General features: G+C 49.3%; 1 protein-coding gene across 1 annotated transcript in view; it reads right to left on the bottom strand.

Annotated features, from left to right (window-relative positions):
• Positions 1 to 15647, bottom strand: part of LOC124622930 (cholinesterase 2-like) — a 98957-nt gene extending 83310 nt beyond the window's left edge. The window contains exons 1-2 of the mRNA XM_047148720.1: positions 15552 to 15647; positions 1579 to 1864 (exon numbers count right to left, since the gene is read on the bottom strand). Of these exons, the coding sequence (XP_047004676.1) occupies positions 1579 to 1864; positions 15552 to 15647 (382 nt within the window). The remainder of the gene's footprint in view (positions 1 to 1578; positions 1865 to 15551) is intronic.
• Positions 15648 to 16300: the final 653 nt, after the last annotated feature.

Raw genomic sequence — 16300 nt, forward strand, 5'->3', positions numbered from 1 at the left:
ATTTCCTAATCTAATTCCCGCAGCATCACCCGATAGAATTCGACTACATTCCATTATCCTCGTTTTGCTTTTGTTGATGTTCGTCTTATATACTCCTTTCAAGACTCTGTCCATTCCGTTCAGCTGCTCTTCCAGGTCCTTTGCAATGTCATCGGCGAACCTCAAAGTTTTTATTTCTTCTCCGTGGATTTTAATTCCTACTCCGAATTTTTCTTTTGTTTCCTTTACTGCTTGCTCAGATTGAATAACATTGAGGGTAGGCTACAACCCTGTCTCACTCCATTCCCAACCACTGCTTTTTCAGAATTTGAAAGAGAGTATTCCAGTTAACATTGTCAAAAGCTTTCTCTAAGTCTAAAAGTGCTATAAACGTAGGTTTGCCTTTCCTTAATCTATTTTCTAAGATAACTCGTAGGGTCAGTATTGCCTCACGTGTTCCAACATTTCTATGGAATCCAAACTGATCTTCCCCGAGGTCGGCTTCTACCAGTTTTTCCATTCGTCTGTAAGGAATTCATGTTAGTATTTTGCAGCCGTGGCTTATTAAACTGATAGTTTGGTAATTTTCACATCTGTCAATACCTGCTTTCTTTGGGATTGGAATTATTATATTTTTCTTGAAGTCTGAGGGTATTTCGCCTGTGTCATGCCTCTACATCCTTACATTCGTCCTCTAGTCATCCCTGCTTAGCCATTTTGCACTTCCTGTCGATCTCATTTTTGAGACGTTTGTATTCCTTTCTGCCTGCTTCATTTATTGCATTTTTATATTTTCACCTTCCATCAATTAAATTCAATATCTCTTCCGTTACCCAAGGATTTCTAGTAGCCCTCGTCTTTTTACCTACTCGATCCTCTGCTACCTTCACTATTTCATCTCTCAAAGCTTCCCATTCTTCTTCTACTGTATTTCTTTCCCCCATTCTTGTCAATCGTTCCCTAATGCTCTCTCTGAAGCTCTCTACAACCTCTGGTTCTTTCAGTTTATCCAAGTCCCGTCTTCTCAAATTATCACCTTTTTGCAGTTTCTTCACTTTTAATCTACATTTCATAACCAATAGATTGTGGTCAGAGTCCACATCTGCCCCTGGAAATGTCTTACAATTTAAAACCTGGTTCCTGAAGCTCTCTGTCTTACCATTATATAAGCTATCTGAGACCTTCTTTTATGATTATTAATCCAAGTATTAGCTATTATTAAATTATGCTTCCACTGCATCTACTGCAGTAATAGCCCTTGGGCGGGCCTCCATCTAATAGGGCTCCTAATGCATGATTGTTTACATCTTTGGGCGGGTTTAGTGACATCTCTGAACAGTCAAAGGGACTATGTCTGTGATACAATATCCGCAGTCAACGTCTATCTTCAGGAGTTCTGGGAACAGGTGTGATGCAAAACTTCATTTGATGTGTGTAGTGCGCTTGGATCTATATCGGCATGGGACTATTCCACGTTGCCTTAATTTCGCTTGGTGTTTGCCCTTGGTTCGAAAATCTAGATTTCTTTCAAATTTTCTCATCTAACACCTCACGCTAAATGGAATCCCAAAAAAAGCGAAAATGAAGTGATTTACTTACCAAGGGCTCCGAGACGGTAGGCGATTGTGACTAGCACAACGCCCTTCTCCACGAAGCTGTGCGGAGTTGAACTCGAAGAACTACCACCCTTGAAGGCTCCACCGTGGATGTAGACCATGACGGGGTAAGGACCACTCTCTGCAGCCGGCGCGTAGACGTTGAGGTAGAGACAGTCTTCGGAGCCGGTAGTGATAGGTATCAGGCCGAAAAAGAGGGGCTGAGGGCAAGCATCCGCGAAGGACAGCGCGTCTCGAACCCCGGACCAGGAGGCTGACGGCTGTGGGGCCTGGGAACGACAACAGACGCTCAAGTGGCTTGCGTATTACCAGTTGCCCCATTCACACATGCTCACGGATCATTGTACGATTTAGTTTTGGAAACGAAACATTTACAATGAGATGACAAATCTTATGGAATATCTTTGATATCGTGTCGGACCTCCTTTTGTCTGGCGTAGTGCAGCCTCTCAACGTGGCATGGACTAAAAATGTCGTTGGAAGTCCCCTGCAGAAATACGGAGCCATACTACTCCTCTAGCCGTCCATAATTGCGAAAGTGTTGCTAGTGCTGGATTTTGTGCACGAACTGACCTCTCGATTATATCTCATAAATGTTCGATGAGATTCGTGTTGGCCGAATCAATCGTTCGAATTGTCCAGAAAGATCTTCAAATCAATCGCGAACAACTGTGGCCCAGTGACATGGCAGACTGTCATCCACAAAATTCCATCGTGTTTTGGAAACATGATGTCCTTGAGTGGCTACATAATTATTTCCACTCAATGATCGGTTCACTTGGGCCAGATGACCCAGTCCATTCCATTTAAACATAGCCTACACCGCTATGCCTGATTGTTACTTGGGTCCATGACTTCGTGGGGGTCTGCGCCATACTCTAAACCTACCGTCAGCCCTTACCAACTGAAATCGGGACTCATCTGGCCAGCCCACGGTCTTCCAGTCGTCTGGTGGCCAGCCGATGTGGTCACGAGCCCAGGAGAGGCGCTGCAGGCGATGCCGTAATGTTAGCAAAGACACTTGCGGCGGTCGTCATAGCCCATTGGCGCCAAATTTCGCCGCACTATCCTAACAGATACGTTTGTCGTGTGTGTCACATTGATTTCTGTGGTTATTTCACGCAGTGTTGTTTTTCTATTATCTCTGACAACTGTACGCAAACGCTGTTGCTTTCGATCGTTAAGTGAAGGTCACCGGGCACTGCGTTGTCCGCGGTGAGAAGTAATGCCTGAAATGCAATATTATCGGCACACTCTTGACACTGTGGACTGAATTTTCTAACGACTTCCGAAATGGACTGTCCCATGTGTTTAGCCCCAGCTACCATTCCGCATTCAGAGTCTGTTATTTCCCGTCGTGCGGCCATAATAACATTGCAGACCTTTTCACGTGAATCACCTGAGTAAAAATGAGAGCTCCGCCAACGCACTGCCCTTTTACACCTTGTGTACGCGACACTTCAGCCACCTGTGTATGTGCATATCGCTACCCCATGACTTTTGTCACCCCAATGTACTTTGGATCAGCTGGATATGGCATATCTGAAGAAACTTGTTTCTCCTGCATCCAGTTAAGGCCATTATCAAGCGATGAGGCGATGTTATACGGCTTCAGACTGATGTCTCCTGTGGTTGACTAATACTGGTCTGGTGTGCTTATACAAGGTGAGTTTTCCACCGTATACAAACTCTAGCGATTGATTGATGGGAGGATAAGGAACAAAAAAGGCCTAATGAACTTTTGTGCCCGCATCTCGTGGTCGTGCGGTAGCGTTCTCGCTTCCCACGCCCGGGTTCCCGGGTTCGATTCCCGGCGGGGTCAGGGATTTTCTCTACCTCGTGATGGCTGGGTGTTGTGTGCTGTCCTTAGGTTAGTTAGGTTTAAGTAGTTCTAAGTTCTAGGGGACTTATGACCACAGCAGTTGAGTCCCATAGTGCTCAGAGCCATTTGAACCATTTTTGAACTTTTGTCCGGAAACGCATGGTTTCCATGCTAGAGACCATTTATTCAATCAGATATTGTGACGTTTGTTAACATCGAGTATAGATTTAAATGTCAGGAAGTAGTTTCTGAAAGTATTTGTATGGAGTGTAGCCATGTATGGAAGTGAAACGTGGACGATAAATAGTTTAGACAAGAAGAGAATAGAAGCTTTCGAAATGTGGTGCTACAGAAGAATGTTCTAAGACATCGAGGGATCACCAATTTAGTATTGGAGGGCAGCGTGGAGGGTAAAAATCGTAGAGGGAGACCAAGAGATGAATACACTAAACAGATTCAGAGGGATGTAGGCTGCAGTAGGTACTGGGAGATGAAGAAGCTTGCACAGGATGGAGTAGGATGGAGAGCTGCATCAACAACAACAACATTGTGATGTTTAAAGCTTTCCCGGCGTACTAATTGTTCCATAATACCACGGGAGAACTGCCGGATGTCAGTAACGTCCTGCCACGATATTTCAGCGCAGAGTCTTCTGGCCATCTTCAGGCGAGTGCCACTGTAGTAGTACTGGCGAGTACGCGTTGAGCTCTGCTATTTAAAGCCGTACCGATGTGACATTGCGCACGCGCTGCTCAGCGTGCGCCTTCATAACAACTCCTTGCGCTGCGCCTCGCGCCCTCCACGGTGAAAGCTTGGCGTAGCTCAAATGGCTCTGAGCACTATGGGACTCAACAGCTGAGGTCATTAGTCCCCTAGAACTTAGAACTAGTTAAACATAACTAACCGAAGGACATCACAAACATCCATGCCCGAGGCAGGATTCGAACCGGCGACCGTAGCGATCTTGCGGTTCCAGACTGCAGCGCCTTTAACCGCACGGCCACTTCGGCCGGCCTTGGCGTAGCGATATCAGGTTGATTTTCATCTTTATGCAGACAACTACGTCGACTACGAAGTTTCTCTATAACAGGATTCCAAGCAGAGTTTAGCTGATAACCGCTATCTCGATTGACCAGAGTCTCGTTGTCAGACAGTCTCCTTTCCACAGATTCATTCATAATCGAGCTCCAAAAGTTTGATGTATGGGCCAAAATTTTTGTGTCGTTGTAATTCATGGAGTGGTCTGTGGAGATACAATGTTCGGCAGTTGCGGACTTGGTGGGTTGGAGAAGGCGAGTATGCCGCTGGTGTTCCACAATGCGTTCCTGCACAGTTCGTCTTGTTTGCCCTATATATGATTTGGCGCATATATTGTTACAGAGACTGCGATCTAATGCGCGTTGTACCACGCAGCCACAGTTACAGTATGTGTTGAAAATGGTTTTCATGTGCCCTCAACGCATGTGCACGCGCTGTAGCATGTTGTGTCTCGCACGTTCGTATCTTCCAGGCTGCATCCAAAGAGTGTCAAAGGCAGCATGAATACGGTGCTCCAGTGTCTCCACATCTAGAATGGGCTCTGCATACACGATAATTTTAATATGGCCCCAAATCGCACGTGTTGAGATCCGATGAACGAGCAGGCCATGCAATTGAATCCACTCGTATGATCCATTGACCAGGGAAGATACGATTGAGATGCGTCCGGACGTTAGTGGCGAAGTGGGCTGGAACACCATCATGTATCAGTCACATCACGCTTCGAATCATCATTGGTACTTCTTGCAGAGGGAAGGCAAAGTCACCCGCAAGAAATACCGATAGTTACGGGCTGTTAGGCGCCGTGGAAGGAAAAACTGGTCCCAAAATACGGTCACCAATTATGTCGGCCCATACATTCCGGCTGCACTAATGCTGATGATTCGCTGCGACCATACCATGGGGAAATTTGGAAATTTGTGGTAAGGTCTTATGGGACCAAACTCCTGAGGTCATCGCTCCCTAAGCTTACACACTACTTAATCTAACTTAAACTAACTTACGCTATGGACAACACATACATCCGTGCCCGAGTAAGCTTTGAAAGGTAAACATACGTCAGAAAAAAAAACACAATAAAATTACGTTAAAAAGAAATACTTCTGTAACTATGTTTTCCAATGAATATCTATCACAAATTAAAGAAAATCCTAGTTCGCATTTAACATTTAAGAGAAAGGAAATTTCGGTATCAACCACTGCCTTGTCATACCACAAATAATATTTCTGTATTGCTTGAAGCTAGTAACCTGAAAATTATTCTCGCATTACATAAGGAAGAAAAAAACACATCGCAATGGAGAATCGTATTTCCAATGCCCCCCGCTGTTCCGTCATCCGCGTATGTCTTCTCATAAGTACAACGTATCCACCGATTCTTATCCTCCGTTCATGCTTTCTTCGCATCTATAATTTAACTTCTCCTACCCTGGACGTTCCAGCTATACGGGGGCTTTTGAAACGCACTCCATAGGAAGTTAGAGAAATACTGTCGGCATTTCGGATTGTTCACGATCTTTAGATGTCGTTTCAGTAGAAAACTCCAGAAGTCCATTACATTCTTTGGGCCTGCTCTGAACAAATAGAGCACCGTCTGGCCTCGAAACCACGTTACTGCATTCGTTTTGGTGCATGGGTGGTAAGTCCCGTCCTGGAAGAATATAATCCCTCGTTCAATGTTGTTTTATCCCATTCGGAGAAAGAAAGATCATTCGTGTCGCCAAACGCCAGACTTCTGTCGAGGGGCCGCATATGAGGCGGTGTTCATCGTTGACCAGAGTCTGGCACACAGGGCACAATGGTGAATCGTTCATATGAATCGCATGGAGTCTGGATCGGGTGACATTTTTACCATTTATTGTTAGTCACCAAGTTTCACGTGTCGCTGTGTCTAAGGAAACGTGGTGTATCGATCGCCTTACTGCTTGCCAATTGATATGTGGATGCTTCCTCTCAATAGGATGGCTGTGTCGTTCGGTCGTCAGTATCCGATATATGTCACGCGCCGTTGCAGGTCTGGTTCCCTGCAGAGCTGCCTGAACGTAGCTGTACTCTATAAAAAAAGTGCGTATATGCTGGAGTGACTGGGAGATGTGCTGGACCGTCACTGGCGCCATTCGAGACACTGGTTCAAATGGTTCAAATGGCTCTGAGCACTATGGGACTTAACTTCTGTGGTCATCAGTCACCTAGAACTTAGAACTACTGAAACCTAACTAACCTAAGGACATCACACACATCCATGCCCGAGGCAGGATTCGAACCTGCGCCCCCCAGGGGCTCAGCATTCATTTGCTGAGTACGGGCTTGGCGATCCCGGGGTCCTGAGCTGGGGACTGGTCAGCGCCGCCAGTCTCCTGTCACCGTAAACCCCGGACATGCTTCAGCGACCACCGCATGGCGCAGCGGTGGAATGTTGTATGCTGCGGGGAATGGTAATCTTGGCTTGACCGCCTGGATTGCGAGGAAAGTAAACCTCTATAAAAACCCCTCAATCTTATGGTGTGCTGCGCGCCTATAAGATGCATGGCTGTTGGGGTGGAACAGTCGCAAGCGGGCAACCTCTGGGGCACCTGCCGCACCCCAGTTGTATAAGGCTTACTCAGGCACGCGGGGCTCTGTCTGAGCGGACCTTTAGTTCCCTAGCTGCTCGTGGGACCACAATGGACCCTTCGACCTCTACGTTTCCCCCTACCAGTGGATTGGGTGGGCCACTGGTAGGAAAACACACCCAATCGAAAAAGCGACTTCGTGCTGCGAGTCCTCCAGCGCCTGGTGTTACTAGAGATTTATCAGACTGTCGTAACAGAGCACATGCTGATATCCAGAATGTGTTTTTGATTGTCAAACGGAAGGAAGGTAGCTTTGAGAGAGTTTCTCCCTTTTACATCCACAAGGGTCTTGAGGGAATTGCAGGAACACTGAAATCTGTGAAGCGTCTGCGCAATGGGACTCTGTTAGTTGAAACTTCTAGTTCCCGTCAAGTCACTTCTCTTAGGAAAGCAACCTGTCTCGGAGAGTACGCTATCGAGATCGAGCTCCACTCCACTTTGAACTATAGTAAGGGTGTTGTGACATGTAGGGACTTGGTGGATATCCCCAAGGACGAGTTGAAATCTGAGTGGGCTGACGAAGGTATTGTCGACGTGCAGCATATTATGAAACGAGTCGATGGGGACCTAGTCAAATCCGACTCGTTTATTCTCACGTTCAATCGCCCGAGACTCCCAGAGCATGTTAAAGCGGGTTTCTTACGTTTGCCAGTACGGCCATATTTCCCCAACCCAATGCGCTGTTTTAAATGTCAGCGCTTTGGGCATACTACGTTGGGGTGCAATGGGATAGCCACTTGTGGTAAATGTGGTCAGCCTGCCCATGAAGGAGCCGATTGTTCATCGCCTGTGAAGTGCGTGAATTGCTCTGGGAGTCACCCTGTCTGGAGCCGGGTCTGCCCCATCTATATCGAGGAACGGAAGATACAGGAGATTAAAACATCTAAGCGCATCCCCTATGGTGAGGCCAAGAAGCTCTTTAAGGCCATGCAGCCTCCTGTGTTTACAACATCTTTCGCTTCCACTCTGCAGAAACCGGTACAGTTGGCCACTGTTGCTACACAAACGGAGGTTGCTAGTGTCAGCACTAATACCTGCATTTGCCAGTGCACTTGTGCTGCTGCGGTTGTTTTGCAACCTGCAGCTCTCCCCACAACATCGGACAAGGCCGTGGTTGCTGACATTGGGGTACTTCCTGCACCTCCCCATATGGCACCTTCTGCCCAGGCGAGTAAAGCTCCAACTGTTGACAAGGTTCTGCATTCTAAGCCCCCCAAGACGAAGACGCCAAAGGTGAAGGTTTTGCCACCTGAGGAGACTAGTCACGGTCAGTCCGATGATGATGCCATCGTACTATCTGACATCTCCCTTGGGTCGCCATCGGAGCTGATGGACATTGATGTCGACCGGGGGCGATCTTCTCGCCCCAGGAATAAATCTCCGGCCAGTACGGGCTCTCCTCCAAAGCACAGGGGCAGGGTGAAAATTCAGCCACCCTGATCACTGGCTCCCATATTACAGTGGAACCTGAATGGGTTCAGGACGCATGTGGCCGAATTACAACTCCTTGTACGTGAGCGCCCCTTGTGCTTATGTCTCCAAGAGACACATTTCCGGGCCACTGATGCTCCTTCTTTACGGGGCTATACCGTGTATCGAAAAGATGATCTGATGGGGGAAAGGGCAAAGGGTGGTGTTGCGGTTTTTGTCCATGACATGCACCACTCATCTGAGCTCCCTCTCGTTACGGACTTGCAAGCGGTTGCAGTTGACCTTCTTGTGGGGCAGAGGCTCACAATCTGTTCCGTTTACTTACCGCCTCAGGACGCCATAGACTCTGAGGCTCTCACAGACCTTATTACCCAACTCCCCCGCCCATTTCTCCTTCTGGGGGACTTCAATGCTCATAATGTCTTATGGGGCTCTACGACTACTTGCCCCAGGGGTCGCATTCTGGAAAGCCTCATGGCATCCGAAGAACTGTGCATCCTCAACTCTGGTGCTCCCACTCATTTCTGTACTGCTTCTGGGTCGTCGTCAGCTATTGACCTTTCCTTTTGCTCTCCAGCACTCGCGGATTCTGCTCTGTGGGAGGTTGCCGCTGACCTCCATTCTAGTGACCACTTCCCCATTTGGATTCGCCTCCTAGATGAGACTGTGGCATTACCAGTGCCGCCCAGGTGGAACCTCTGCAGAGCTGACTGGACACTTTTCAGCGATTTAGCTGTTTTGGAACACCGTGCCAGCGTCCACGAATGGGTCGACCATGTTACAGCCGTGATCTCCCATGCTGCTGAATTGTCGATCCCACGGTCCTCAAGTCATCCCAAGAGGCGCCTTGTCCCTTGGTGGACCACTGAGTGCCGCTCAGCCATCCGAGCCCGCCGTGCAGCTCTGCGCCGCTTCAAGTGCCGTCCCTCAGCTGACAATCTTGCGGCCTTTCGGGTGGCAAGGGCCAAGGAGCGGCGAGTGATTAAAGAGAGCAAACGACGGTCATGGCAATCGTTCCTGAACTCCATCTCCCGCTCCACTAGTTCAACAAAAGTGTGGGAAGCCATCAGGAGGATCTCCGGGAAACGCAGCCAACTACCTGTCACGGCATTGCTGCATCAGGGTAGTCTACTCACGGCGCCGAGAGACATTGCCCAGACACTGGCCACGTATTTTGCCGAATCTACTGCCACTAGTAACTGTGATCCAGATTTCTGCCGCTACCGCACTGCTATCGAGAGGGATCACTTGGACTTCCGGTCTCCGAATTCTGAACCCTACAACTGCCCCTTCACAATGTGGGAACTGGATTCGGCGCTGTCTGTGGCTCATGATACTGCACCAGGTGCTGATCAAATCCTGTACAGCATGCTGCAGCACTTGTTGCTGCCATCCATGGAAGTACTCCTGAATTGTTTTAATATGATATGGTCATCCGGCACGTTCCCTGACTCGTGGAGGGAGGCGATTTTGGTTCCCCTCCTCAAACCGGGAAAGGACCGAATGCATCCCAGTAGTTATCGGAGTATTGCTTTGACGAGCTGTGTCGGGAAGACATTGGAACGCATGGTCAACCGTCGCCTGGTTTGGCTGCTCGAGACCAGGCAGCTCCTTAGCCACTCTCAGTGTGGCTTTCGGAGATGTCGTTCAACTATAGACAACTTGACCCTGCTTGAGGCGGTCATCCAGCAGGCCTTCTTACGTAACCAGCATTGTCTAGGTGTATTCTTTGACATTAATAAGGCGTATGACACTACTTGGCGCCGCCTTATCCTCAATCAACTCCATCAGTGGGGCTTTCGTGGCCATCTCCCCATCTTCATTCGGTCCTTTCTTTCCCGCCGCGTCTTTCGATATCGGGTTGGTAATGTGCTATCTGATTTGTACGTGCAGGAGAATGGTGTTCCTCAGGGAAGCGTTTTAACTGTCACCCTCTTTGCCGTCGCCATTAACAGTATCACGTCCACAATCCGGAGTCCTGCCCAGTGCTCCTTGTTTGTGGACGATTTTGCTGTTTTCTGTTCTTCCTCCAGTCTTGTCACTGCTAGTCGGCAGCTGCAGCTTACGATAAAGCGATTAGAGGCATGGACTGCGAAGACGGGTTTTACCTTTTCTGCAGACAAATGTGTGTGTGTTCATTTTAATCGTTCTCGACGTGCTTTTACCTCCCCTGAATTGCGTCTGAGGGGCACCATTCTTCATTTTAGAGACACTGTGAGGTTCCTGGGCCTCACTTTTGATTCCAAGTTGTCGTGGTTGCCGCACCTTAAAGACCTCAAGGTGCGGGCCCTGAAGGCGCTGAATATTTTGAAGTGTTTGAGCCATCGGTCCTGGGGAGCAGATCGGGCGCGTCTGCTGCAGTTTTATAGGGCTTTCGTCCGGTCGCGTCTTGACTATGGATGCACTGTGTATGGGTCAGCGAGGCCTTCGTATCTGAAGATTCTTGACGCAGTACACCATGAGGGTATCAGGCTGGCCACTGGTGCCTTCCGTACCAGTCCCATCCCCAGCCTGTGTGCTGAGGCAGGGGAACCGCCGCTCGCCATCCGGCGGAAACTCCTCATGGTGCGACGAGTGTGTCAATTCCTTGCCTGTCCTCCCTCCCCTGCATACCCTACTGTTGCCCGACCCCCTATGGAACGTCTCTTTTCCAGTCGTCCAAGGGCAACGAGACCATTTGGGATTCGTGCCAAGCATTTGCTTCAGTCCCTTGGTGTGGAGCGTGTGGCACCCCAACTCCAGGGTTTTACCCGCCTGCCTCCCTGGTTGCTCCAGAGGCCCAGCGTCCTTTTAGACTTGTCAGAGTACCAGAGGAGCTGCACTCCGGCGTTTGTTTTTACCTCCTTATTTTACGATATTTTAAACCAGCATCCTGACCATGTACCAGTATTTACGGATGGCTCTAAACAGGGGGACTCTGTAGGTTGTGCTGTGGTTTTCCCTGATCGAGTCATCAAATTACGGCTTCCTGCAGCGTTTACCATCTTTGATGCCGAATTGTTTGCGATCTTGCGGGCATTGGAGCAGATGAGATGTGTTCCCAGTCTTAAGTTTCTCATCTGTTCTGACTCTCTGAGTGCCCTTCAGACCATGCAACACTTGTACCCAGCGGATACGGTCGTCCAGAACATCCATGATGCCCTACTCCACCTGCAACGGCAGGGGAAGGAGGTTTCTTTCTGCTGGGTGCCAGGGCACGTGGGTATTAGGGGAAACGAACTGGCGGATGTGGCTGCCAAAGATGCATGTTCCCTCCCTCACGTTGTTGAATGTGCCGTCCCCCTCCATGCTGTTACCTCCCTTTTGCGTTCTCGTGTTATGCGTCAATGGGAAGAGGAGTGGCTGGCAGTTAGTGAAAATAAGCTGCGACTGGTCAAGGCCACCACGCGGCCATGGCGTACGTCCTACCAGTCATGCAGGCGGGATGAGGTTCTCCTCACCCGCCTCCGCATCGGGCACAGTCCCTTAACGCACGGTTTTTTACTGCGGCGGGAGGACCCCCCAATCTGTAGTGCTTGTGGCGTCCAGATAACTGTGCGCCACATTTTACTTGACTGTCCTTTATTCTCTGACCAGAGGGCGGTGGTTTCCTTGCCACCGGATTTGCCCTCTATTTTGCAAGACGACGCAACGACTGTGGTTAAGGTCTTACGGTTTTGTGTCCTGTCCAATTTGTTGCCTCGGATTTTAGGGAGAGGATTTTAATGTGCTGCTGGGTGACTGGTTCACCCAGGTTTTAGGTAAGAGGTCCGCCAGTCACGATTACCTACTTGTTTCCCTTCAATTTCTGTTCTCTTTTCCTTGTGTTTCCTTTCCTTTTTAGTGCGTTTCTTCTCCTCTTGTTTTGCCTCTGTATGTGAGGATTTGTAACTGCGTCAGGTCTGTGTCTTTTAGCCGTTCTCCTTGTTCGCTGTCCGTCTTCGTCTCTTCTCCGCATGTGTTCCTGTTTCTATGCGTTTGGGCGCTGATGACCACGCTGTTTAGCGCCCGAAAACCTCAACCCACACACACACACACACTCGAACCTGCGACCGTAGCAGTCGCGCGGTTCCGGACTGAGCGCCTTAACCGCGAGACCACCGCGGCCGGCGAGACACTGGTGCTAGTTCATCTATTACGATTCCTGTCCGACAAGTCTGACGTCTACTCCACAGTTTTAACATTGTGCTGATATATAGTGCCACCGCCCGATCACGAACATGCACAAGACCAAGTCCATCCTACTAAGAGGGAGGGTAAGGGCGTCGTATCTTACTTTAAACAGTAGACCTGCACTCACAAAGGAACCGAACACCGCCAGTAATCGTCGTGCTGTCGTCACCGGCATTCGGAGTACTTGAGCGAAATGCGGAATTTGTGACACCAGGAAGGTGTAAACAAAAAATGGCTCTGAGCCCTATGGGACTTAACTTCTGAGGTCATCAGTCCGCTAGAACTTAGAGCTACTTAAACCTAACTAACCTAAGGACATCACACACATCCATGCCCGAGACAGGATTCGAACCTGCGACCGTAGCAGTCGCGCGGTTCCAGACTGTAGCGCCTAGAACCGCTCGGCAACTACGGCCGGCTAGGTGTAAACATACATGACCCGCTGGATCACATCTAACGCCAGTGTGATGTTCCCTCTAACGCCCGTCCGGACTGACTGTAGTAGTCTCTTATAGATGTACGCTGCTGTGCGACATATGTCGTCGGTAAAAACAGTACCTAGGCATTTCTAGGTATCCATGAGCCGTAAGGGTGCTACACATTCTTCCGTTAGTCCAACACCAATATTCATCGCTACAGACTTGTCCATATTTATAAGGCTGCCAGTGGCAGTTCCACATTTGCGTACCCAATATAAAGCCACAGTCATATCGTTTTCATTCCGTACTATCAGCACCAGGTCACCCGCATATGACTTGCACGTAAAAGTATATCTTCGCAAAGTCAGTCCTGCCAAGCGGTGTCGTAGGCCGCAAAGAAACGGATCGACAGCCAGTGCATATAATGTCGTTGATAACGGACATCCTTGTCTGACTGATATCGCTACGACTAGAGATTTTGTCGTACGTCCATTGACGAGCACTTTGCGGAGTAGCCGCAGGACTTCTTCAAGATATTTATGGCTAACTCTATCAAAGGCTTGATCAAAATCTATTGACGCTAGTGCTGCAAGAAGGTGGCACGTCTTTGGTAGGGCGATCAAATCGTGATATTCAACAAGCGCCGTCTGGATGTTATGTCGGCCGAGCGAAGTTTGATCAAGTGAGAGTATTTGCCGCAATATTCTTCGGACGCTTGCTGCTAATAATCTGGTGAATATTTTAAAGTCGTAGTTAAGGGGCGTCAGTGGCCGGCAGTCACGTATCCGTGTACCACCAGAGGGTTTGTGTATCGGGATAATCAACCCCTCCACAAAAGCCGGCGGTAAGGGCACGTCAGGAGACATTAATTCGCGGCAGATAGTAGTCATAGTGGTGCGATCACATAGCTAAGGGTCCTGTAGAATTCCAGAGGGAGCCATTTGGGCCTGGAGATTTGTTCACCGCTCCATCACTTCCTCCTCTGTAATCGCCACCATCAGTTGCGCTTCTTCCTCTGGATCAATGGTGCCGAAAATCATATGCGTAACTTCGTTACTGACCGCCGTATCGGTATCCACTGCGGTGTAAAGTTGAGCGTAATGTTATACAAAGGCACTGCCTACGTCTTGTTGCGATGTTAGGTGTCTACCATCATCCGTGTCCACAGCTTGTACTAGGGCTCTTCGTCGTCTTTTGTTTTTGTTAATGATGTGGTATATGGATGGGCGTTCTCCTACAACCCGATGTAGTGTCTGCGCCCTGACCACCGTACTTTCGAGGTGACGTCGCATGATGGTTATAATTTTGGCCTTTGCTCGTTGTACCGCCTCTTTCCGCCCCGGAGAAGGCCGGTTTGTCGCAACCCATCCACCAAGTTAGGGTCGTGGGATACGACCGAAGCGTCGTTCGCAAGATCTCCAAACATCTTCAATGACGTCCCGACAAGCTGGGTCTCGCAGAAAGGACCGCGGCTACGCCACACTTGCTGTCGCCGGAGGGAGATTGTACATATTAATGCTGTGTGGTCGGTATAGGCTGTAGGCCACAGCTCTGCTTCCAGGACGTCAGCGTTAAAAATGCGTGTGACATAAATTCGGTCGAGACGAATAGCGGAATGACTTGTTGTATGGGAGTATCCAGGACGGAAGCCATGGACATGCTCCCAGATGTCAACCAGATGCATACTTTGCACCAACAATCCTTATTCTGGGCACGGGGTACATCGAGGAAATTATTCTTTCGGTGCAAGTACACAATTAAAATCGCCACCTAGGATTAATCGATCGAGTCGTCCTTGGAAGAGCGGGGCAATTTCGTCTGCGAAGAAACGGGAACGCTCTCGCCTCCTGCCTGTACCGGAAGGTGCGTAGATGTTGATGAGTCGTACGTCAAGTACTGTCATTGCTAATCCCCATGCCGACCTTAGGTACAGTACATCTTATGCCGTGATGCTTTCTTTAAGAAGTATTGCCATGCCGCTGCCAGTGTCGGAGGCATGTGATAGGTAGGATACGTACCCGTACATGACAGGAAGTTCATCAGCTTATACTTCTTGTAGGAGGACGACGTCGATGTCCGCTGCTTGCAGCATGTTGTTGAGTAAGGACATCTTAATCGGCGACCGTATATTATTGACAGTGATAGAAGCAAGCCGATATGCTTGTGTTCGTTCCGTCCCATGTATATCGCCCATGGGAGCTTACGCTTCCTGCTGTTGTACTGGCACGTTACGTGACCCCGTCCTGTCCGTCGTCGTTCGTTATGAGTGGAACTTTATAGGGTCGCCGCCCCCGCCGTGTCGCCAGTTGCGACTGTCGGTGGGTGGCCTTCACAATCATCCCCCCAATCTCCATGGGACAATTTTTCCATGGGCCGCGGCTCGCCAGCCCCGTCTCTCTCTGTTGCTCCTCTTCTAATGCTTGGGAGTGACAGTGGACTGCAGATTGCCGTGCGTTGTTAAGTTTTTCAGGTCGCTCTTTACGTATGCTGCTGTCGAGACGGTGGTGTTCTGGATGAGTAGTCTCGGAGCCCTCTGTAAGGTGGCAATTTTCCTCGGTCGTTTCTTGATCGTTGTCATGCATACGTATTAAGGAGTCGTCCTACGTGGTTAGACGTCGTTTCTTGTGCCGTTTCGGAGATCGCTGCTTACGCGTGTGCTTTTCCGTTTCAGAATGTGGGTGAGGGTCTCTGTCACCACTGTAGTCGGTACCGAAGGCAGCAGTTGGCACTATTCGACTGTCGATGACCATTTGCTCATTCGATCTCTGTACTGGTGGTATCGGTCGGTGCTGCTCGGTGGGGGGCGTCGCCGCCGTCACCATGCTCGTATCGTCATCCGCCGTCGTCGGCTTTTCGACTGGCGCTCTCCAGCTGTTGGGCGCTGACATTGTTCGGTGGGTCGTCGTTCCGGAAAACATCATTTGCATATGTGAGAAGGAGAGATGTCGCCGCAGGTGTTGCTACAGGTTCACCTGTCGGTATCTGTGCAGTTCTTCGTTGGAGACACGCTGAGCGAACGTGGCCTTCCTGACCACAACCTGAGCAAGTTTCCGGCTGACCGACGTAAATGAGTATCGCTCTGCAGCCTCCAATTGTGAGATAAGACGGCACTTGTTTTGATAGCTCGATGCGTATATTTCACACACGATTAAGTACCGGGTACGTGGTAAAGGATGTTCATTTTTCTGCTATTTGACTAAGTACCCGTCCGTAGGTGTGTAGCGCGTTAAC

Source organism: Schistocerca americana, chromosome 7, assembly GCF_021461395.2.
Source record: "Schistocerca americana isolate TAMUIC-IGC-003095 chromosome 7, iqSchAmer2.1, whole genome shotgun sequence".
Taxonomy (NCBI): Eukaryota; Metazoa; Arthropoda; class Insecta; order Orthoptera; family Acrididae; genus Schistocerca; species Schistocerca americana.